The sequence below is a fragment of the Centruroides sculpturatus genome, unplaced genomic scaffold, assembly GCF_000671375.1.
Source record: "Centruroides sculpturatus isolate CEXI.00-Female unplaced genomic scaffold, Cexi_2.0 scaffold1528, whole genome shotgun sequence".
NCBI classification, from domain to species: Eukaryota; Metazoa; Arthropoda; class Arachnida; order Scorpiones; family Buthidae; genus Centruroides; species Centruroides sculpturatus.
In genome coordinates this window covers 77,738-105,062 of record NW_019385661.1, presented here as the reverse complement: position 1 = coordinate 105,062, position 27,325 = coordinate 77,738, and the positions used below count along the sequence as shown (strand labels likewise).

Here is a 27,325-nt window from a genome sequence, read left to right as displayed (position 1 = left end):
TGAAATGCTTCTTGGTGTTTCGTCAATTATATTAAATATTATGGATAAAAATTAACGGAAAATTAAATTAAAGTTTAGTTAAACATTTACAGAAAACGTCTGTAACATACAAATAATTTTATATAAAATACACAAGCAGAAATATTTATATATTGCAGAAAATACTTGACGTTTCTCCTCGCTTCATTGATTTTATCAAATATTATTTTATCATATTTAATAATTAATTTGTATCATGACATTCATGACTTAATTCATTAACATTCTATTTACAATTTGAAAATTAATTTATTTAAATTAAAAATACTGTCAATAAAATTCTTAGGTTAAAAGAAAGAAAGAAAAAAAAGACAACATTTAATGTATTTACGCATATACATTTTGAAATTTTTATCGGTAATTATTTTTAAATTAAACATTTCTTTTTACAGGATAAATTCCGCACGACAGATTATGTGTTTTATACATCAAATTTGAATCAATTTTACAGAATTTTATTAAAAAGAAAAAAAAGAAAAAGTAATTTATGTGAATTTAAATGAAAAATTATATTTGTCATTTGAATTGACAATTAAATATTAATATCCGGAGATCAATGAAATGAGTTTGCAAATATCAATACTTAAATTCAGTTAATTTTTTTCTTTATTTTTCTTTTCGTTGCTGTTCATCTTTCGGAATAAATTTATTTATTTATTTTTTTCATAAATGCAGCAGATTATTTTTATTTTCATTAAAATGAGGACTTAATATATTTTGTTTTCTAAATAAATTTATTATTATTATTATCATGTTTTTTTTAAATGTTTATAAGGAAATTGTCTGGTAGAAAATTGATTTTTGTTGCAGATCTTTTATCTAATTAAGTGACAGAAATGTAATATATAAATATATTTTTTCCTCTTCAAAAATAAATAAAATTATTTCATTAAATTAGATTAAAATCACTTTAGAGAATTGTTACTTATTAATTATTTTAATAGTTACATTTTTCTCATTTTTTAATATTGTAATTCTTTGTTTCCATTTATTAAAAATGATTTCTTAATTTCATTTAATTTAAATTCAGAATTATTGTCCGAATAAATTATTAAGAAAGTGTTTCGATGATGTAATGTTGTTTAAATAGCAAATAATGTTGTTTATTTTGATGTGCTCTTTTGTAATTCTGTCCGAACAATTACAGCGACAAAAAAGTTAATTGTTGAACTTATAAAGTTAAGTTTATTATTTAAATTTTGTTCATAAATATTAATTATTTACAGACTATTTATTGTGCTTGAAATTAAGCCAATTCAATTATTCGGATGCATATTATCGACCTTGCTCTAAAACCGGTCCGTTCTGCAATTGGTGACTGCAGTTCACTTAACAATAGGAAGTATGAATTAATATCAAGCATTCTGAATGCATAATTAGTTTTTATTTATATAATTTATTGGCATTCGTGCATTGTGTTATTTTATGACAACTAATTGATTGAACAGTACAAACTTGTTTAAATTAAATTGCATTGAATGCCTGTTAAAATATTAGAAATTAATTCAATTTTTATTAAGTGTGATAAATTATTTATTTATTTAAAAATCTTGCAAACCAGTTTAAACTTTACATTAGTTATTTTATATATATGATTTTCACCAATTTAATGATAACTATTAAAATGGAACAATGTAATTTTAATATCTTTAATTTATAAATTAAAGCGATTCAAAATGAATTACATTTTTATATTTTTATCCAGTATAACAAAAATAGAAATGACCCGGCGTTAAAAATAACTTTAATCAGCAAAATTAAATTTCTAATGAATTCCAATTTAAACGACCGGTTAATCAGAAATTTTCATTTATCCTTTATTGTCCATTAAGGTGGAATGTAGTTAAGTGCATTTACTATTTTCTGCGCGAAACCTAATACACTTAACTTTGCGCCAGATAAGGGAGAAAAAAAAATAGAAAACTGTATTTTTAACATATTTCTGTAGTATTTTTATGTTTAGCAAGAATTGGAATGGCATTCTCTTCCAAGGTTAACACATATCCAATATCTATCTATCACAATAGGAATGGAGATTGATTTGTTATTCAATATACCATCTGTCACAAATACACTATCGTACACTAAACAACAATTCTTATAGCAATGCTTATTTTATGATGAATTTTATGCCATTTATCATTTCATTCTTATGAATGACAAAAAAATGTATTGGATATTTTTTCCCTCCTCCTTCCTTCTCCTCCTCCTCCTTTTAATGTAATTTTTAAAGTATTGAATATTATGCGAAGACATAAAAATGATTGAACGGAATACTAAATTCGCAATATAATGCGAATAGATGTATATAAATATATCAAAATATTGGGAGGAAGATTTAAATTTTTATATTGTTTTTGTTTTTATTGTTATTATTTATTTATTTATTTTTAATGTAATTCATAATATTGTTTAAGACTTTATCTATTATTACTGTGTGGTTTGAATTTCTCTAAAAGAAAGATTTTTATTTATTATTTATGATTAATATTTTTATATTTATACATAAAACATTGAATATTGCATGAAGGCTTGTTTATATCTTGATTTAGTGAAAATTTTATGCAATTTTAAGTGATTTTTGTATGTTTTTATTTTTATTTCTAGCTCTTCTGTTATTAAATTTGACTTTTATAATTTATTTGTGTATTTTAATTATCTTTCTTTATAGAAATTACTTTGTTACTTGTTTGTATATTTGCTGTACTTCTTCAGTTCTACAGTTTATTGTTAAATATAGTAATTTTATTTTTAATAAATTGATTTTTATATTTTTAGCTTTGACCTTGTTTTATGTTTTGCCAATTTAAATTGTCTTTAAGTTTGTTTTCTGTTTGAAACTTGTAAAGATAATGAAGAGACATACTGGAAATTACCTCTGGATATTTGTACAATGTTTGTTAATTCTCTTTGACAGTTCTGAATTAAAATAATTAACATTTATTTTAGCTTTTCTAGCTTACTAGCAAACAGTAGTAGAGCTAGTTTCTTTATTAGAGATTCACCACTTGCAAATTTATGATAAATAAATTAATTCTGTAGATATTCAGATATGAAATAAGAATGTACAATGTTGATATTGTAATAGGGAGAAGCAAAAATCTTAATTAAATGCCAAAAGTATATTTCTTTTATTGATTATAATCCAGAATTATTTGTTGATATGTATATTATTCATGCCATTTGCAAATCTATAATTATATAATTAATCATTTATTAACCACATGGCTGTGCAGTCACTTGTTCGCCTGTCATTATGGAAATCTAAATTCAAACCTTGTCCAAACCATCATAATTTATTATAGTGTAGGTGTGGCATTGTACCGTACCTTGTACACTGCTGGTGTTGACTCATTCTGTTCAATGTTAATGACTATAATTGTAACTTTATTTTCAATTATTTGCATCTTGTTATCACATTATGAATAATTATAACTGTTAAGTAAATATTAATATTTACTTAATATTATTAGTATTAAGTAAATATTAATATTTACTTAATATTANATATTATTTATTTATTTATTTTTGTAGAGAATTATATTCTATTCAATTAAAATCTTAAGAAAAATAATTTATTATTTAATTGTGTTAACTTTAATGCGAAATTCTTCGTTGTTTGTACATTACAATGTTTCAAATTCCACATTTTCTTGGGACGAATGGTTCAGAAGCTTATGTTTAGCTTACGTTATTGTAAGTGGAGTGTTTACCTGAATATGAATATAAATATTCCTCAACTCTACAACTGATGAATTGTTTATGAGCTTTATGATTTTATCTGCAAGTTATTTGCTTATTTAAGAAATTCTATAGAAGAATATCCTTATTTATAAAAAAAAAAAAAAAAGTAAAGAGATTGTATTTTGAAAACATTATTAAATAAGTCTTTTTTTTTATTCTTTCTTTTTTAAATTTTTATTTTTCGTATATTTTTTGTTTTTTTTTTTTCTTTCATTTTCCATCTTAAAATCCAGGGGGCGCTAGTCGCATCCCTCCCTCCTCATCCGAAATCAATGGCGATGGATACGTTGACCGTTAAGGCCGACTACATAGCGCGACTACAAAGGTAATTTATATCCTGTCATTCCAACCATCTATTGATTTTCTTATTACGTGGTACACTGGGTATTCAAAATTGCAAGAATCAACTTAATACGTTTAGTTTTTGTCGAGTAAAATGTCCGATGAACTAAGACTACTGTTAGTCTTAACGACAACATGGAGGAAAAAGATCGTCTGCGTTTACCACAAATCTCTTTTATTTTATGCGTATTTTTGCAACGAATTATTTAATTGGTCGATGATTATATTACGTAACGATATTTTGAAAATTTGAATTTCGAAATATGTCTATTACCATGTATTATTATTATTATTATTATTATTATTTGGTTATTATTTTTTTAAATCTTTCAATAAATAAATTTATGTTTTTTTTTTATTTGCTCACATAAAAAATAAAATAATAATAAAAGAATTTATATCTTCCACAACTTTTTATTATTATTATTTTTTTTTATATTAAATTCCTTTACATTCATCCCTTTAAATATATATACACATACACATACAAATATACAAATTTCTGCTGTATTAAGTCCATGTTTTCATAAATACATCAAATGTTCGGTATGAATTGATAAAAAGCCATGCTTTTTTATCATTTGTACAATGTTCAATTTGCCTTTAATAAATCCCTGTGCACACACCGTTTGTATGCAGTGTGTAAAATTTTCATCTGCGAGTCTTGCAATGCAGATCTTGTCGTTTCGTCTCTTAACTCTTCCTATTACTGTTTTTTTAAGAGAAAATAAATAAAAAGAGTAATGCGATGTGTCTGTCTCCCTTTTTTTTCTCTCTTCCGTTCAAGAATAAATGCATAAAAATTGAAGGTATTAAAAATTTAAATGCTTAATAAATAAATGGTAAAATTTGATTTTTCTCATTATCTTTTATTTGTATTGACATTCCATATCCATACTCCACTGCGAGTATGAATTGCAAAATTTGAAGAAAATTATAATAATCTGATCAATTTTTAATCAAAAAAGGTGTATAAATGAAAGATGATGATGATAAAATTGCCAATTTATTAAGCTTGATAAAAGTATTTTAATACGGTTTCATTTGCTTGATTTTTACATATATATGGAAATTTAGGAATAATTTATGTTGAAACTGCAAAAATTTATTTATTTTAAATCATATAAAAAAAATATACAGTTTATTAAAATAAATTTAATTGGAAATAGTGTAATTCTCGTCCTCTTAAGTAATTTTTGTATGCTTTATTTGCATATTTTTGATGTGTAGATTGGATATTTAAAGCAAAATTATATGAAAAATGAAAAATTAAAATCTCGAAATTATTGTTATTAACGGTAATAAATGTCATAATTATATTTGTAATAAAATAATAAATTATCGGCAGAATTATGTCGTTAGAATCAATTTACAACGTGCCAATTATGTAAAAATTTATTGCTAATGTCCTGATATTATTTTGTTACATAATAATGTTTAAAATTACTTTCATAAGCTAATTTTAATGTAATAATTTTGCTTTTTTTCTTTTGCTGCTGTTATTAATATATTAAGGAAGAAAAGTCAATTCTGTAGTTGCTTTTTTGAATAATAAAGATATAAAAATTATTTAAATTTTTAAAATTAATTTATTCGGTTAAATGTTGTTATTAGGAAGATTATTTGTAAAAAAAAATATATATTTATTTATCTTTTTATTAAAATTAAATTTCATGGACCATAATTTATTTATTTAAGAAATTTAATAATGTTTAATGTGCGAAATGAAAGGAAATGTATTCAAATTTATTGCTTTAAAAAAATGAAAAGAAAAGAAAAAAAAATTTCTATTTATTTTCATAATTTTCAATTAATTTAATGTAATATTTGATAGGAGAATTTTATTTTTTTAAATGTTATATAAATTATATAATCCATATATTTATACACTAACTCACATTTTAAATATTTAGTAATATTTTAAAAAATAATAATAAAAAAAAATGCAGCCACTTTCAAAATGCATTCAATATTTACGCTGTATAAATATTTTCTATTTATTTATTTGCCAAATTCATAGAAAATAGCAAGGAAAACATTCTTTTCAATTTGTATAGGTTGAAGATCTTTGCATGTTAATATTATTTCTTTATTTATTTTTGTAGAGAATTATATTCTATTCAATTAAAATCTTAAGAAAAATAATTTATTATTTAATTGTGTTAACTTTAATGCGAAATTCTTCGTTGTTTGTACATTACAATGTTTCAAATTCCACATTTTCTTGGGACGAATGGTTCAGAAGCTTATGTTTAGCTTACGTTATTGTAAGTGGAGTGTTTACCTGAATATGAATATAAATATTCCTCAACTCTACAACTGATGAATTGTTTATGAGCTTTATGATTTTATCTGCAAGTTATTTGCTTATTTAAGAAATTCTATAGAAGAATATCCTTATTTATAAAAAAAAAAAAAAAAGTAAAGAGATTGTATTTTGAAAACATTATTAAATAAAATTGTATATTTTATGTCTTTTTCGTTTTTTTTTTTTTTTACTATATTTTGTATACTTCAATGATAAAATACTGTAGGGAAAAAAATCGCATATTTCGTAACATGATACATTTGATTTGAAATCATTTATTCAAATTCTAACTATTTAAATATGTAGGAGATAAATGTATTTAATATATTCTATATTTACTATAACATTTCAAAATAATGTAGAATTAATTATGTTTGATATTGCTGTTTGATGAGAATGTTGACCTGTCTTGCTGGAATTTAATCATACTTTTTATATAAAAATAATCTTTTGTTAATGAAAATATTATTTAAATTGAAAGAAACAGAAATTTCGTATAGAAATGTTGTATCATTTGTGCATTAATTACAGTTTTTTTTTTTTTTTTTTGCTGTTTATATGCATACTGATTCATGTTTTGATATAAATATGTAAGTAGTTGAGATGATAGATTAAAATTATATTTTTTTTAACCAAGAAAAAAAGATGAATATATTACAGTTTAGTTAGTTAATTAGCCATGAGCATCTTTCCAAAAGAAAAAAATGTAAAATAATTGTTAAATTATAGTCTCGAAAGAGATTTATAACTGAATTTTTTTCTCTAATGTCCATTAGGATATATTTCATTTTAATTGTTTTAAATGTTGTCTGGCTTGTTAATGTAATGAGGGGTTGAGCTAAAAGGCTTTATTCAAATGATGATTGGCATATTAATGAAAAATAAATATTTTAAAGTTACATATAAAGAGATTTTACCCAGGTAATTGATTATAGATAAAGTACAATGTATGTTATGCTATACACATTAACAAATAACATTAAATGACGACAATATGTTTGTGAATTTTTAACAAATTAATTCAAATTATTAAATAAACAAGTAGAAAAATTTTTACAGCAAATCTTTGAAATGCTTCTTGGTGTTTCGTCAATTATATTAAATATTATGGATAAAAATTAACGGAAAATTAAATTAAAGTTTAGTTAAACATTTACAGAAAACGTCTGTAACATACAAATAATTTTATATAAAATACACAAGCAGAAATATTTATATATTGCAGAAAATACTTGACGTTTCTCCTCGCTTCATTGATTTTATCAAATATTATTTTATCATATTTAATAATTAATTTGTATCATGACATTCATGACTTAATTCATTAACATTCTATTTACAATTTGAAAATTAATTTATTTAAATTAAAAATACTGTCAATAAAATTCTTAGGTTAAAAGAAAGAAAGAAAAAAAAGACAACATTTAATGTATTTACGCATATACATTTTGAAATTTTTATCGGTAATTATTTTTAAATTAAACATTTCTTTTTACAGGATAAATTCCGCACGACAGATTATGTGTTTTATACATCAAATTTGAATCAATTTTACAGAATTTTATTAAAAAGAAAAAAAAGAAAAAGTAATTTATGTGAATTTAAATGAAAAATTATATTTGTCATTTGAATTGACAATTAAATATTAATATCCGGAGATCAATGAAATGAGTTTGCAAATATCAATACTTAAATTCAGTTAATTTTTTTCTTTATTTTTCTTTTCGTTGCTGTTCATCTTTCGGAATAAATTTATTTATTTATTTTTTTCATAAATGCAGCAGATTATTTTTATTTTCATTAAAATGAGGACTTAATATATTTTGTTTTCTAAATAAATTTATTATTATTATTATCATGTTTTTTTTAAATGTTTATAAGGAAATTGTCTGGTAGAAAATTGATTTTTGTTGCAGATCTTTTATCTAATTAAGTGACAGAAATGTAATATATAAATATATTTTTTCCTCTTCAAAAATAAATAAAATTATTTCATTAAATTAGATTAAAATCACTTTAGAGAATTGTTACTTATTAATTATTTTAATAGTTACATTTTTCTCATTTTTTAATATTGTAATTCTTTGTTTCCATTTATTAAAAATGATTTCTTAATTTCATTTAATTTAAATTCAGAATTATTGTCCGAATAAATTATTAAGAAAGTGTTTCGATGATGTAATGTTGTTTAAATAGCAAATAATGTTGTTTATTTTGATGTGCTCTTTTGTAATTCTGTCCGAACAATTACAGCGACAAAAAAGTTAATTGTTGAACTTATAAAGTTAAGTTTATTATTTAAATTTTGTTCATAAATATTAATTATTTACAGACTATTTATTGTGCTTGAAATTAAGCCAATTCAATTATTCGGATGCATATTATCGACCTTGCTCTAAAACCGGTCCGTTCTGCAATTGGTGACTGCAGTTCACTTAACAATAGGAAGTATGAATTAATATCAAGCATTCTGAATGCATAATTAGTTTTTATTTATATAATTTATTGGCATTCGTGCATTGTGTTATTTTATGACAACTAATTGATTGAACAGTACAAACTTGTTTAAATTAAATTGCATTGAATGCCTGTTAAAATATTAGAAATTAATTCAATTTTTATTAAGTGTGATAAATTATTTATTTATTTAAAAATCTTGCAAACCAGTTTAAACTTTACATTAGTTATTTTATATATATGATTTTCACCAATTTAATGATAACTATTAAAATGGAACAATGTAATTTTAATATCTTTAATTTATAAATTAAAGCGATTCAAAATGAATTACATTTTTATATTTTTATCCAGTATAACAAAAATAGAAATGACCCGGCGTTAAAAATAACTTTAATCAGCAAAATTAAATTTCTAATGAATTCCAATTTAAACGACCGGTTAATCAGAAATTTTCATTTATCCTTTATTGTCCATTAAGGTGGAATGTAGTTAAGTGCATTTACTATTTTCTGCGCGAAACCTAATACACTTAACTTTGCGCCAGATAAGGGAGAAAAAAAAATAGAAAACTGTATTTTTAACATATTTCTGTAGTATTTTTATGTTTAGCAAGAATTGGAATGGCATTCTCTTCCAAGGTTAACACATATCCAATATCTATCTATCACAATAGGAATGGAGATTGATTTGTTATTCAATATACCATCTGTCACAAATACACTATCGTACACTAAACAACAATTCTTATAGCAATGCTTATTTTATGATGAATTTTATGCCATTTATCATTTCATTCTTATGAATGACAAAAAAATGTATTGGATATTTTTTCCCTCCTCCTTCCTTCTCCTCCTCCTCCTTTTAATGTAATTTTTAAAGTATTGAATATTATGCGAAGACATAAAAATGATTGAACGGAATACTAAATTCGCAATATAATGCGAATAGATGTATATAAATATATCAAAATATTGGGAGGAAGATTTAAATTTTTATATTGTTTTTGTTTTTATTGTTATTATTTATTTATTGCCTGCATTTTGCTTTTTATACAGTAATTTTAAAAACATCCATAAAACTTACTTTAAAAGAAAGAAAGAAAAAAAAGACAACATTTAATGTATTTACGCATATACATTTTGAAATTTTTATCGGTAATTATTTTTAAATTAAACATTTCTTTTTACAGGATAAATTCCGCACGACAGATTATGTGTTTTATACATCAAATTTGAATCAATTTTACAGAATTTTATTAAAAAGAAAAAAAAGAAAAAGTAATTTATGTGAATTTAAATGAAAAATTATATTTGTCATTTGAATTGACAATTAAATATTAATATCCGGAGATCAATGAAATGAGTTTGCAAATATCAATACTTAAATTCAGTTAATTTTTTTCTTTATTTTTCTTTTCGTTGCTGTTCATCTTTCGGAATAAATTTATTTATTTATTTTTTTCATAAATGCAGCAGATTATTTTTATTTTCATTAAAATGAGGACTTAATATATTTTGTTTTCTAAATAAATTTATTATTATTATTATCATGTTTTTTTTAAATGTTTATAAGGAAATTGTCTGGTAGAAAATTGATTTTTGTTGCAGATCTTTTATCTAATTAAGTGACAGAAATGTAATATATAAATATATTTTTTCCTCTTCAAAAATAAATAAAATTATTTCATTAAATTAGATTAAAATCACTTTAGAGAATTGTTACTTATTAATTATTTTAATAGTTACATTTTTCTCATTTTTTAATATTGTAATTCTTTGTTTCCATTTATTAAAAATGATTTCTTAATTTCATTTAATTTAAATTCAGAATTATTGTCCGAATAAATTATTAAGAAAGTGTTTCGATGATGTAATGTTGTTTAAATAGCAAATAATGTTGTTTATTTTGATGTGCTCTTTTGTAATTCTGTCCGAACAATTACAGCGACAAAAAAGTTAATTGTTGAACTTATAAAGTTAAGTTTATTATTTAAATTTTGTTCATAAATATTAATTATTTACAGACTATTTATTGTGCTTGAAATTAAGCCAATTCAATTATTCGGATGCATATTATCGACCTTGCTCTAAAACCGGTCCGTTCTGCAATTGGTGACTGCAGTTCACTTAACAATAGGAAGTATGAATTAATATCAAGCATTCNATTATTTTAATATTATATTATATTTTAATATTAAAAATATTTAAAATAAGCAATAAAGAGTTTCAACTCTTTATTGCTTGTTTTTAAAAGTTCTTATGAGGTAAATATAAATACATTTACATCATAAAATTAGTTTTTGCCCAACTGTGACTATACTTATATTATGTATATTAAAATCTCTGCTTAGTATGCTTTCAGTTCTATTAAAATAATTTATGAGTGTTAAATGTTATTTTTATGTATAAATTGCATGTTTAAATGCAATTTCTGTTTAGAATTTTTCAGTACTTTCACTGCAGTGATACTGCTATGATAGCAACTTCATGCACTCTTTTTCTTCATTATATAAATACATAGTTAATTAAACTAATTATTCAACCTGTACTGCTGTAATGATTATATACATTGTGTAAATTTCTTATTGGCCAGATTGCTATCCAATATGATATTGTACTTCTGTAAAGATCCAGGTTTAAATCCAATTTGGATTATCAAAACTAATTTAAATGAAGCTATTGATTTTTTTTCTTGCTATTGATGTCTTTTGGATCTGTCCTGTACATAATGTGCAATAATTGAAGCCAATGTAAGATGTTTAACAACAGAGCTATGTTTTACATAATATAAGAATATATTAGTTTATATCGATGCACTATAACTCATAAATCTATTTTCAAATTGTATATTGGAGTTTTTATTCAGGAAATAGATGAGACTGTTTTGCATTTCTTTATATGTTATAACTAGTAATGTTTATATATTATTATCAAAGTGTCTGGCATTGTTTGGGATATTTTAATATATTCTGGCATTCTATTTTATTTATACAGTAGCTCTCTGGAAAACCCCTGAGCGCAATAGTTGCTAAGATTACAATACTCGGATGACACAATCTCATTGGTTGGGTAGACAGGAATTGATGATTTTCAATAGAAAATAGTCATAGGCTTTGCCTGCGAGAAGATAATTTAAAACATAAAAATTTTTTCTATCCTTAGTCTTCACACTATTCACAATCTTTTCTAATTCATAGCCAAATATCAAATGGTAATCAACTGCCCAATTAAATTTTATGAAAAATGAACGAAATATTTAAACTTAGCTTTCTTGAAAATCCTCAAAAAATATATTTTGTGCTCACTGAAACTTTTCATTAAGTAATTTTTCTATTTGAATGCTATTATCTTGCTAGTCAGCTAGGAAGAGGGGCTTGTTGCAGGCAGTATTGAAGTTTATTCATACATAAAAACACACCTTTTCATACATTTTCAGCACTTTATAGTTCTAACAAAACATATGAAAAGGTTGTTTTTATATATAATATAAAAATTGCAGCTTAGGGTAGAAGATTTAGTTTAAAGTTTATTCAACCAAAAATAGTCATTGACCTCCTCATGGTTGAGAGGATGGTCCCTGAAAAGTTTAGTTGCATTTGCTGAAACTCAAAATGTATAAAGAATATGCTAACAGACTTTTTATTTTATATATCAAATTATTATTGGACTGATTTATTGGAAAATCAAATAGAAATTTCAATGCCAAATCTTTTTCCTTTTCTTCTTTCTCAGTTTAAAAATAAAAATTTTGATAATGTTTAGAACTTGTATGGGAAAATAATTTTTTATTTCATCTATTGGGCTGTTTGTAAATTACACAACACAGTTATGGGTGGATGGGTATGTTTACACAGAATGTGGAATGTTTACAAAAGTACTACATGTTGCTAGGGTCTTTAAATTGAGTAGTGTTTGTCAAATATGTAGGGATTAAGCTACTGTGGTGTTTTGCTAAATGGTGACAAAGTATTCTGCGCTGTGTGTTATTCCTTAGTACAACCTGCTGCTCACCCTTTTTGGAGCACAAGTTGTGAAAGTATGTACTGTACAGTGTGTAAGTATAATTAAGGGGATTGGTTGAGGATGTGCATTACATAATTTTGGGGAGAATATGTGCAATAACATTATGAAGTAATAATGTTATTGTGCATACCCACCCCAAAATAATTTTAAAAATTAAAAACTTTTGATAAACTTTAGTCTTTAGAACAATAGTGCTTTCATCAGTCTTTAACTATTAAGTATTGTTTCATCAAATTTATATAAATAATAACTTTAAAAGAGTTAAAGTTCAACAAGAGAAGCTTGTACAATATTATACTTGGATATCTTTCGAGGATCTTAAATTATGCTGTGCCCAGACTAGAAGCATAAAAATAATAGTGTATAATGTAATATTTAATGTGTTTTAAATTATCTTTACACTATGAAACAATTAAAAGTGTGCACAAATATTTGTATAATTGTTGTATATTGCATATATTAAAAGAAAATTAAATTAAATGATGGTTTTAAAGATGACTTTTATTAATGAATATTTGTAGCTATTTAGAATTTAATTGGTAATTATTTAGAATCACAGAAATAGAATTACTTAAAGCTTAAACTGATTTTTTATGCATAAATGTATTACAGTTTATATTGTCAGAATTAGAAAGAGTCATTTTTAGAATAACACTTTCTGTGAATAATCTGATATCTTTATGACTCTGTAAAGTAAATATATATCTAGATGACTCTAAATGTACAGAGTGGTTATAATTAAAGTTGCCCTATTGAGACCTGTATAGAGTCCATTCTTGTTGACGTATTTTGATAAAACTTGGTATATGTTATATGGACCATGGGGAAAAAAATAATTAGTTCAAATTTCTACTACTAGGTGAAAAAATGGTACTGTACTGTACATGAAGAACAAGAAACATGAAAAAGGTTTTTATTCACGACATTTGTTCAACCTGCAATCCATTTGCGTCAATCACATGTTCAAAGCATCTTACAATGTGCTCAACAGTAGTCAAATAGGTTTCTTGAGAAATTGCAGCAATATGGCATATTATGCTTACTTTCAATTCAGGCAGAGTTTGTATGCCTCCTGTATAGACACAATCTTTCAGATATCCCCACAACCATAAGGACTTTGCCTGAATTGAAAGCAAGCATAACACGCCATATTGCTGCTATTCCTCAAAAAACCTATTGGACTACTGTTGAACACATTGTAAGGCACATTGAACAAATGTGTGAATAAAAACCTTTAAAAACCTTTTGCGTGTTTCCATTTTGTGTTTCTTGTTCTTCATGTGCCATTTTTTCACCTAGTGGTAGAAATTTAAACTAATTATTTTTTTGCATTTTCCTTTTCCCCATGGTCCATATAATGCATATGTTATGGACAAAGTGATTAATACGGGCATTATGAATAATGACCAACAAAATCGGGCACTGTAATAAATTTCAATAATTTATCAAATTGACCGGTCATTATGAATACTGCTACCACCTAGTTGGGCAAAGTGATAATAATATGTTGAGGAGTGATCATCCGACATAGTTAGCCAATCAGAACTTACATCTTACTTGCTCACGCGTATTGCATTTAGTACTGAATTTTAAATTTATGTGACCAGTAGTTAATCTTTCTTCTTTGACAAAAGTAACGATCATGGAGGAATCATGAAGTGATATGAATAATCGCTTCAACAACCAATTAAACGAGCTAAAAACAAAAGGGCTGAAGAAGTAGCATATATTCTTTTGGTTTTTTTTTAACAATTTTTGGTGCACCGAGTATTCTACAAAGCAATAATGGCAGAGAATTCGCCAATAATATCATCAAAGAAATGTGTAATATGTGGTCCGAGTTGAAAATGGTGCATGGAAAGTCCAGGCAATCACAAAGTCAGGGTTCAGTAGAAAGATGTAATCAAGACATAGAAAATATGCTTAGTTCTTGGTTGGAGATTAATAATACTAACAAATGATCGGAAGGATTAAGTTTTGTACTACTGATGAAAAATCGAGCGAATCATACTGGTATAAATTGCAGCCCCTATGAGGCCATGTTTGGAGCAAAGTTAAAAATTGGACTAAAGAATTTTATACCCAACGAATCGTTGTTCAACGTTAATACGGAAGAGGATCTACAGAGACTTTTTAAAACTATCAACGAAGTAAGTCAAAGTTGCTCAAACTCTGAAAGTCCGGGTACCGTCCAAGAAAACATTATAAAATATTTCATAATGCTACCCTTACATAGCAATATAACTGATGAAGTTCAAAGATCTACATCGTCTTCACGTGAAAAAAATCTAAACCAGGATGTTATTAGTATTACAGAATTGGTGAATGAAGAAGAAACAATCCAAACAATTGATCCAAAAATAGAAGAAAAAATAAAAAGTGTGTCTAAAACAAGGGCTTTGTTTAATCTTAAAAAGCAAGCAGAAAAAATGATTAATACATCAAATTCCAAATACACAGCAGCTATTGTTGGTGATACAGTAAGGATTCGTGTACCTGATGAAGATCGAGCCCGCAGTGATGGAAAAAATATTTTAGGTGTCGTTGTTGCGGTTAAAGATAAAAACCTTTACAAACTGGGTACCAAACATGGCATATTAAATCTATTATATTCCAGAAACCAATTTACTGTTTGTAAAGAAAACTTTATTTCTGTTGGAGATGTACCGGGTGCAGAAATTTCGCTTAGAGAATGTGCAAGAATGTCATCAATTCCTGATGGCCACAACTATAGTTAATGCTGCTGAAAAATTGGTTGAAAATCTAATAGATGCAAATGCTACCAAAAAAAAAAAATTATGTAATTCCAAATGTCATGAAAATGTTAATTGCTCAAATAAATAAACTAAAAAGCATTTAATTTTTTATATAATTTATACCAAAAATTGTTAATAATACTTTTCGTTAATATTAGTTTAATTAATATAGTTAATAGTACTTTGATATAATTTACAAAAAATAAATATTTCTAAATGAAATAAGTGGAGTTTTTTTAATCAAATTTAAAATTCTGTACTAAACGCTGTACGATACGCACACGCAAGTCAGCGTGCCGATTGGCTAGCGTATGTCAGATGATCACTCCTCAACTTATTATCATCACTTTGCCCAACTAGGTGATAGCAGTATTCATAATGACCGGTCAATTTGATAAATGAATCAATATTTATCACACTGCCCTCCCTATTTGGTCATTATTCATAATGCCCGATTAATTAATCACTTTGTCCATAACATATATACCAAGTTTAATTAAAATATATCAAAGAGAACGGGCTCTACAGGTCTGAATAGGGCAACTTTAATTATAACCACCTTGTATTTGCATATGATGTAGGACTGAATAATCATAAATCATTACTAAATAAACAAACGAACTGTATTTTCTTACAAATATAATATTGTTAAATAAATAAGGGTATAATATGAATTTTTTATATTCAAGTGAACTGTTCTACATAATACCGTATTAGTCAACACAAAATTGCTGAAAACATACAGTTAGTGTGAATTAAATCAGCTTTGTTCAAAGAATTGATAGACTTTGAACATTGTATTCATAAATATTTACTGCTACAGTAAAATCTGCTCGTCATAATCATTTTAGGACTCATTTATACTGATAACATTAACCAGGATAAGTAAAAAAGACTATAATTAGTGGAATATTTTACAATTAGTCTGGTTTTATTGACTCAGATATTAAAAGGATATGTTAAAGCAAGTTAGAAAATGTATGGCTTGGAGGGTCAGTGAGCAAATAAGAATTAAAACAATTATTTATAGTTCTGTTTACAATTGATAATGATAACTGTATTGATATATTGTGCATCAGCCATCCCTTATATAAGTAATCTATCTGAAATATTTATTTGTTTAAAAAATTTGGGTTCATCCTATCAATTATCTCTTCTCTTAACTTGATGAGGTTATTAGCTGACAGAACACCTTTCAGTGTTTTTTAATGCTCAGATATGTATCCTCTACCAATCTCGCATCCCACAGTAGTTCAAACCTGTAATACATAGGAGTGATAACTAGACAATTAACTGTTTGTATAGTAGAACATAAAAATATTATTAATAAACTATATATGTACTTGTAATCCTGTAATATGTACAGTTGTCCCTTGATAATCCGACAGGTATGGGACCAAAGGTGTGTCAGATTACCAAAAGTGTTCGGATTACTGAAAATAATTACATATTTCGCATTGTTTTGCTAGCAGTAACTTACAATATTCTTTACTCCAACTGTTCGAACAGAACTGCTCACATAAAACACACGAAATGTGTGTCATCGTGTAAAAATTGGATGGGGAGATTCACATCACGACATGCTTCTGTGCAAGCTGACATGTAATGGGGACGGGTACCTTGACGGGAGGTGCGTCGGACTACTGAGCATGTCGGATTAAAAAACGTCGGACTATAGAGGGACAACTGTACTTGGAAAGTGTTCCAAGTACATATTACAGGATAGGTATGTATCATGCTGGAAAGACATCTCCCTGTTAAAATGCATATCTGATCTAAAACAAGTGCAATCTGAAATGCAGGCAGTGCTGGCCAGTCAAACCGGCAAAAGAACAAAACCATTGATATATCTGTCCAGCACCAGAGACTAACACTTCATTTAACTAATAAGAAAACTTATAAATATGTTCTAATCATTGCTAAGTTAATTTTGTTGATTTTTTTGCCATAAAATGAACTGTGTATGACAACATAAAACACTATTATACAAATGAAATGTTTGTCACAGTGTTAAGAGTCGCAAGAAAACATCTACAGTATTTATACTTTGTTGGTACTTTTCATGTCATTTTAAAATATGACAGCTGCTTTCTCCTGATTGATAAATTTTAATTTGTCAGTGTGGCAACCACCAGAAAAGTCAGTTTGACAAACCAGCAGATTAGCATGATGGTGAGTGGCAGCTCTTGTAATCATAATAGCTGTCATTGTGGGCATGACTGGCATACTATAAGGGGAGTCCGATATTAAAGGTACATGCCAAAATCACACTAATATTTATAAATAAAGAAAATATTTAATACATTCTACAAAAACTGCATACTTTTGTTTATTTCTCAACATAATTGCTGTAAATGTTGAGACATTTATCCCAGTGTGACATTAGTTTAAACATCCCTTCATGGTAATGTTGTTTGAAGTACTCCAGAATGGTGTCTTCCAATTCCTCCTGATCCACAAAGCATTTCCCCACCAAAAATTTCTTTAAAGGTCCGAATAAATGAAAATCTGATGGAGGGCTAAATTTGGACTATATGGAGGATGTTGCACACCTCCCAATTCTGCTGTGCCAACCACAGTTTGGTTTGATTTGATATGTGTGGAGTATAGTCATTTTTCTCTTGACTGCACCTTGCAACCTACGCAAAACTTGTATGTTAAAATGACTGGTAACACACTGTCCAGAATGAAAGTAGGTTTTCATCTTTACTTAAAACTATTTAACGAAATTATATAAACAAAAATTAATTGAATTATGTAATTTTCTACATACATTTTTACATATTACATATTTTAACAGACATGCTATTTTTTGAATGTGTAGAATAAGGTTAAAAATCAATATTTATAGATGTGACCTGATATTTAAATTTCAAAGTCATTTACGATAATATTGATTTTGTGGTGATATAATCTGGAAAGCTTATAATTTTAATCTTGTTAAAGTACACTCCAATTTTTTTTTTTAGTATAATTTTTGGAGATTTTTAACTGGAAAAGGAGAGATTAGGTGTAAGATATGACTTTATGATGATAACTTCTTGTTTTATAGTTCTCTGTTTTACCCAGCATAAATTTTCTGTTATGATTTACGAACTGTTGTGTTTTTTTTTTTTCCTCTGTATTATTCTGCAAATAAAGTGTGTGTGTGAACGAAGGCACAATTTATACTGTCGTACTTAAGAAATTGGAATTTGTTTATAAACGGATTGCTTAATGTCTGTTTTTTTAGGAACTAGTAAGGTCATAAAAGCAAGAGTTTATTATATTTATATTAAATAATTAAATTTCTTGAATTTAGGTTTAAGATTTAAAATTTTTTCAATGTAATGTAATTGAATTTTATTTTGAACTTGTAGATTATATAGTATGTTAATATGATTATTTTAAGCAGTCTGTGATTGTAGTACAATCTTAATTAGACAAGTATTAATTACATCAGTGTATAGCTCTAAAACAGGACTAGCAAGGCAGACAGATAATAAAGATGGCAAAATTTTAAAAAGTTTGATAGTAGTAAATATTATTGTAGAAATGCTTTATCTTTTTTTAGGAAAGGTTTTTGTCACTTGTACCATTTAACATTTGGTTGTTTAGATTATAATTAATGTAAAATAACTCATAAACCTCCTAATCAGAAAATATGACACAGAAATAGCACGAAAAGATTAAATATATAAAATATTGGATATATTGAAACATCAAAATGTGCATCTGTGAACTGCAACACTAAAATGCATTCTGATACTCACCAATGAATTTGTCAGTTAAGTGACTGATGTGCATTGCATTTGTTAGGCTGCGGATACAGTGAGCAAGTGGTTATCTCCATAGTTGTATTATTAATACCGTTTTTACTTTTCATCTGTATTAACTCAAAGATACTTTGACAAAATAAGGCTGCAAATGCCAATATAGTGCTGTTTGCTTCTGCCATCTTGTTAGCTTACAAGACCTTTTGGCAAAAGTTTATTAAACTATTCGCCTATACATTGGTTGTGCCTGAGACTGATGTATACTGGAATGTGCCCATTTTTTTTTGTTTTTCTTTGTTCTCTTTATCAGAAACTAAGTAAAATATATTATTTTCCATCTTTGGTATTTGCCTATAAATGGAAATTCTGTATTCTTTCCGTTTGTTTAATTTTCTTGTGACTTTTAATGTGCTATGCTAAAGCTGTATGCTGAAAGAATTCTAATCTGAAACTTTATTTATTGTTGAACAAGGGATAAGCAATGCTTTTTGGAGATGTTTACTATTTGGTTATTTAACTTTTATGCAAATTCCTTCCTTGTTTTTTCCTTCAGTTCCTTTTAATTTCTGTTGATATACTTCACTTTTTCTTTTTGGTTTTTTGCAACTATACTTCAGTTATCCCTTTCTGCTTTTTGTTGACATATTTCTCTTTTTATAGCTCATTTATTATTATTGATAGTTGACTTTAATTTCTGTTCTAAGAAACGATTTATAGTTACGAATACCCATTGAATATAGACTTTATTAAACAGAAAATAATAGATGGCAAAAACTGCATCCATCTAGTATCCAGTGGTATGACCAATGCATCCTCATCAGATCAAAAACTGAGCATCACTCTGAACTTATAGCTGTCTTAACAACCATACAATTATATTTCTATGATTGTTTTAGGCCCGAAGCTTGGCTTTCTATTTGATGAGAAGATGGTCGTCTTAGAAAATGTGTTATTGGTGTTAAAGATTGATTTCTTTAAAAGTTATAGTCTGTGATGAATGAAGTACGAAATGTGTAGTTACTCGTAAGTAGAGATCAACCTCAAACTTGAAGACATATAGACAAATATATTTATTTTAATTATAATTAATTACTGGATTAAAATGTTAGTTTATTCTTATCATTCAGTTCTAGTACTGTGCAATTGTGTACATTTTTAAATAAATTTTTTATTCTGCTATTTTGTTATATAATTTGATAAATTTTATATATGACTTTATATAAACAACAGAAAAATTTGGTAGATTACATTTTCCAAATATTTACATATATTCAAGCATTATTTCCTAAGCAAATTCTGTCTTTGAATTAATGGCATTCAATATTTTGACAATGTGTGTTTTGACAAAATTTACAAGATTTTCATGTAAAAATTTGAATATTTGATTATCATACGTCCAAAATGTTTGATATTAAAATTATTTTGGAATTTTTCATTGTGTTTTTAATTCAATCTTCATTATGCATTTTAAAGATTAAGGATAAGCTTACATGAGCAGATGCATGCATTGGACAGAGCAGACAAAGTGGTGTGAATCTCAAATGTGTGCGCACTTGGTTGGATTTGATTGCAGTGGCAGAATGAGAAAAATTTAAAGCAAAATAATGAAAGTATTCAGATGAGATGTGTTATTCAGTATTAGTAACATCCATAAGTAATTAAATTTGTAGTCAACTGCTGATTATTAAAAGCTTTAGATTAGATTAGATGCCCATTAGATACTTTAAAATTTACAAAATTTAAATAAATTTAGCAAAGTAGACAATACATGTGTCTTCTTTTGTTGTCCTTTTGCACACACTTGAAGAAAAGGATAGCAAAAGAAGACACCTATTGTCTACTTAGCTAATTTATAGAGAAATTAAAGTTTAGTCTGCTATTATAAGAGAAATGGGCACAAATGGCAACATTCCCCTTAATTAAATACCTGATATGGGTACATGAGTTAGTGACTTTGTCGGTTTGAGTTGGACAGGTGAAAATGTTGCCTCCATCCAGAGAAGCAGATTTTTTTCTCTTGTGAACTGACCCCTTCACCTACTCACCTGGCTAGTGTGCACACACCCGTAACTGATAATGGGTTTAATTAATTCTCATAATTAAAAAACGGAACTAAACATTTTTTAAGATGCAACTGCAACCAATATACAGTTTTTTATTTTGAAAGAAAATTGTATCATTCAAGATTAATTCTTTAAAGTAGATTTCTTAAAAAATGTTGCACTATTGGGCATTTCTGGCCATGTGTTAAACAATTGTATTGATTTATCTATGTTGATAGCAAGTGGGTCAAAACTGTAAAGTATCGCTCTATTGCTCCAAGGAACTTAAGTTTGAATTTGGAGTACCTGATATATGTCCCTCTTATAGATCCTTTTCACAGTTTCTGAATTTACCCGAAAATATATGCTGCTTTAAAACACAGACCCTCACTCCTTCCCCCAGTATTGTCCCCACAAACAAGCAAACCCTTTGATTGATTTGTACCAAATTTTGCATAGTTACTCTCTGCACAGTGTGATATACACAGTTTGTAAGCATAAATTGTAGCTTTAATAGACAGTTGTAATCTAAAGGTATGTTTGTATGAACCAAATTTTAAACAGTTGGTCTTCTAACTTCATCCATAAACTTTCTACAGTAAGTAATGGAAGAGAAACATTAATATACATTTAGATGAAAGAGAATAAATTAATCTATAATAAATTTATTTAAGTGATGTAATGTGAAAACATTAAATAAAATATGTAAATACTGAAGAATAAAATAAAAATTGCATATACTGTACTTTAGTAAGGAGTGGTGATGTCCTGTTTCTTAATGTCACTATGCAGCTTGCTTGGCTTTCTCACAAATAATTCTTTCAAAGATGATATAATCATTCAATTGCTTTTCATTTAGGAGGAGTTTTTCTACCTCCTCAATAATGTGTGATCTTCTAGAGGTCAACATTGTCACACCTTTATCCACATTTGCTGCATTTATTGCTTTCTTGTTCTTAAGAATGGTGTACACTATTGACTTGACATTGTAAACTTGGTCTGTAGATTCTTTGTTTGGCCAGCCCTGCTATAAGTGCTGTTTATAATGCACTCAATTGTCATTTTATGCTAGAGTTTTGATTATTTTTTATTCTTCTGTAAGTGCTATTTGATGTATACTTCTTATTTGTGAAAGAAAAATATTTATTGACACTGTCTGTATATAATGTCTTGTTAAAACTCCTATTAATTTTTATAATGTATTAATTTAATTTATTATTAATTTAGACAAGTAGATCAAAGTTCATTAGAATATAATAATTTTTTTTTTTATCTTTTAGCATTTTAAGTGATCCATTCTATAAAGATGCAACTGAAAATTCTGCCAGTTATAATACAAGGTTATGTATGGAGAGAAAGATGAGGCTACCTTTTCTCGATGCCCAGACAGGTGTCGCCCAAAGTGACTGTTCTCTATGGATGCAAAAATGGCAACGAATGCCAGGCCAGACAGAAGGACAACTGTATACATATCCCGCTAGACGTTGGAGGAAGAAGAAACGGCAGTATCTCATGAATGATTTCTATCTCACTCGTCGAATCAAAGACGTGGAAATGAATGAAACAGGTTAATATTTCATTCATAGTAATATTTTATATACAGGTTATATAAAATATTAAATCATTAAAATTAAGTATATATAACATATAACAGAATAGCATGCCAAAACAACTATGAATAGCAGATTCTAATGATTCTCTGAAATATGGAAACATTAGAATTCATTAATAAATAATAATTTGCTATATTTTGCATCATACTAAATGCTTCTTCTAATTTCTTTCCTTTTAAATTGTTTTAATTTTATAGTCTATGATAATTTATAGAATTTATTTATTTATTTATTTTTTTTTTTAGTTTCTTAAAATTAAATATAAATGAATGTAACGGTATTAAGACAAAACATTTTGATCTCAGTTAACAAGTAATTCTCAGATTACATTAATTAAAGAATATCATGAAAGAAGAATTTATAAAATCAAACACATTACAGACATTTGAATAGGACATTTGATAATACAGTGTATCTAAAAAGTTACTGTGCAGTGAGAAACTTGTAATGACATTAAAGTTATACATATGGTATTGCATATGAGAACCTGTAAGTTATCCATTCAGTGTCATTGACCAGTTATATAATGGTATTGCATACAATTTACAGGTCTCATAAGTAGTACTATATGTATAACTTTAATGTCATTATAAATTTCACACCACACGGTACTTTTTGGAAACCCTGTGTCTGTATGGATTGGATATCGCATTTGTAATAACTTTAGTCTTGCTTCATTGAACACAGAGCTGTGTTTACACTGAAAGGGAGAACATAGTTCTGGCTTCTTAATATTGTATCTAAGTTTCTGCAATTCAATTTTCAATGCTTCCTGTCATCTGATTAATCTTGACACCCCTATGTTTTATATTCTATTCCATGCTGATCTTTACAGTTGGGACTTATTCAAACACATACATTTATATCTGTTAAAGAAAGTAAATAGATTTTTTTTAAGTTTAAAATTTTGAATTTTATCATAATTACACTTTTTATAAATGTGCAAAGAAAATACAAAAAAACATTAAAATAGCTTTATTTGGAGTGTATTATATAGAAAAACAGAAATTTGATCTTAAGATAAATCTGTTCTGAATTGATATAACTGATCAAGATAACTGATATAGCTGTACTTTGGAACCACATTGTAATTTCTATGTTGTGAATTATTTCTTTAGGTATAGAACATTAAACCACACCAATGCTTGCCTTTTCAGACTATTTTTATTTAATTTTCATAGATATATTTTGACAACTTTCTTTTCTTCTTCAGTTTGTTTCCTTAGATAATTAGTTTTCTATTTATTAATATAATTCAAATCATGTTAGTACCCATATGTATATTTTGGGGTTTCAACATGTGCATGGGATGCTATATACTACATTTGAATATTTCAAAAAGACAGTTCATTTGCACAATTCCTTTATGTAATCTGGATGAGAAAAGTAAATGAATTTTAAAAAGTTACTGCTGTTTTATGTAAACTTACTGCAGAAATGCCTAGTTGATAAGAAATGTAAATAAACAATTTAACTAAATTATGAGACATGCTTCTTGTCTAGTTTTGTGTTCAATTATATGAGCACTAAGGTGGTATTTCTTTTTCACTGGACTTATTATACCATCAATAATAAGGAGGACAAACTTTAGAAAAACTTTTTATTTCTTTGATTATGCATTTCGGACAATTACATCCATTTTCAACTCGTGTTACAACTATATAGGGAAAATTACATACAGGTTAGCTTAATGTATACAAGTTAGCATAAAATTATTGTAATGTTACAAAATTGTAAAAGATCATTAGGAAACTTATATGGATTATGAGAAATGCATGAGTTGTGACATTAGATAAAATATGAATGGTGATTATTGATTAACAAGTATAAGTTAAAATAATGATTAAATTGGAAATGATTTACTATAAAATTTGGAAAACTGCGACCTTGGTTATGGTAAGAACAGTAGAAAAAACCCAATACACTATAGTAGAACAGGTTTTTTTCTCTTTTTTTTTGGGTTTTTTTTTCTGTTTTTTTTTGGGTTTTTTCTACTGTTCTTACCATAACCAAGGTCGCAGTTTTCCAAATTTTATAGTAAATCATTTCCAATTTAATCATTATTTTAACTTATACTTGTTAATCAATAATCACCATTCATATTTTATCTAATGTCACAACTCATGCATTTCTCATAATCCATATAAGTTTCCTAATGATCTTTTACAATTTTGTAACATTACAATAATTTTATGCTAACTTGTATACATTAAGCTAACCTGTATGTAATTTTCCCTATATAGTTGTAACACGAGTTGAAAATGGATGTAATTGTCTGAAATGCATACTCAAAGAAATAAAAAGTTTTTCTAAAATTTGTTCTCCTTTTTATTGATGGTATAATAAGTCTAGCGAAAAAGAAAAGCCACCTTAGTGCTCATATAATTGAACTTAACTAAAATAGTATTGGTAAATAGAAAAATAAAATATCCCAGGTGCCATACTGAAGAGGGGAAGAAAGTTCCTGAAATAAGTTCATAGCATTAACAAAATAAAGATGGTATGACAAGGTAAGCATTGGTATGGATTAATGTTCCTTTCCATAACTAATATAACTGAAACTGTTAAAAAGATATAAGAAAACTTAACAATTAATTTCTTAATGTATGAAAAGGAATTGAATGGTTCCATTCCACTTTCAGGAGGGCCAAAAAATTGATGCCAAGAAATGGCTTAACGAAATTTGCAGTGAATATAATCGATGTCTGGTGACCAATAAAGATGAAATCTATAACTTTCTGGTTTTGACAAATTTGTAATTATTCTTAAAATACTTTCAGTCCAGGAACTTGAGGTATTTTGGAACTAACTGAATTTTTTTTGTTTGACTGTCTCAAAAACACATAGAAAAAATCTATATTGGCTATGAGACACCTAGCATCATTATGAAAATTCCTAGCAAATGTGATCAGCAATCATTGAGGCATTTTTCAGCAGCAGGTGATATGAACCAAGATAGAGCTTAGATTATGGTGATAATTGGGATTTGTAGTAGATTAGCATGGAGTTGATTAACATTTTCCATCTTATTTTATTGCAGTGATCTTGTTCACAATTTACCATCATAAACTTCAACATCTGAGTTCTTTTCACTTTCACCTGTCAATTCAAATACAGTGTCATAGAATCCTCTAGCATCTTCAGCAACTACAGAAAATTGAAGCACATTGATTAGACAGTAAATTGATAGAACATAGTAAAATTTTTGTTTTTTTCAGATTCGTCTGCTGTGGTAATGTAGTCAGGATTGGCATTGGAATCTTTGATTTCAGTGTTAGAAAGAGAAAATGCATCACCAGTGAGCTTCTACATGTTGGCATTTTGCATCTATTCATATTTCCATTCAAACACACTCAGTCATTACATCTAATTGAGAGCATAGGTCAAAATCATTCAATCTACTATGGATAAGCATAGCACTATGGTTACATGTACATGCTTCCAGATTCACAATGTATTGGACCAGACTCATCACAAAATGCATTGCATACTTGGGAAGTTTGTAGCCAATACTAATACCATTTTGAAATGTTTAAATATAGTACATTATCCATTACTTAGCTCAACTCAAGTGCTACCTATCAATGACATTATTTCATTTTTGGCTTGAGGCAGACTAAAATAATTTTGGTATGGCCAAATTATTTTACAAAGGATATGGCCATCTTTGGCACAGTTGTGTGTTATAAGAATATACACACACAACTGTGCCAAAGGTGGCCATATCATTTGCGAAAACATTCTTAAATAAATGATATTCTAGTTGCCTAAATGTAACAGTTCAATTTTTATAATTTATAGTAAGGTGATAAGCATCATCAACTTAACATATAAGCTTCTTCATGATTTTAAAACATAAGTTTAATTAATATGTATTTTACATTATTTGATTGTAATATTCAATATTTTAAGATTTTCTTACATTTATGTAAGTGTATTTATACTTGTTATTACATTGCTCTAGTAAGAATGTTATTTTTTGTTAACCCCTGTGTACACAAAGACAAAAACACACTCATTTTCTATTCTTTTCATGTATTTTACTCCAAATATAGCTTGCTTTTTTTTTTACAATTTCTTACCACATTTTTGAAGTTACTGTAGTAATATATATTTTCTACGTTTGAATAACATATGTTTTAATCGTTAGTCAGAAAATTTTTACTTTTAATAGACCGTTTCAAATTATGTGTAAAAAAAAGTAAAAATTGTTTGTAGTTAAGGTTGAAGGGAGGAGTTATAAA

At 26.7% G+C, this 27,325-nt stretch overlaps 1 protein-coding gene across 2 annotated transcripts in view; it reads left to right on the top strand.

Moving 5' to 3' along the window:
- Positions 1 to 4,021: 4,021 nt before the first annotated feature.
- The window catches only part of LOC111640972 (zinc finger protein ubi-d4 A-like), a 62,062-nt gene continuing 38,758 nt past the window's right edge, over positions 4,022 to 27,325 (top strand). For both annotated transcript variants that reach the window (XM_023387071.1, XM_023387070.1), the window contains exons 1-2: positions 4,022 to 4,108; positions 22,749 to 23,035. In XM_023387071.1, coding sequence (XP_023242839.1) covers positions 4,056 to 4,108; positions 22,749 to 23,035 — 340 coding nt within the window. In that variant the 5' untranslated portion in view covers positions 4,022 to 4,055. The remainder of the gene's footprint in view (positions 4,109 to 22,748; positions 23,036 to 27,325) is intronic.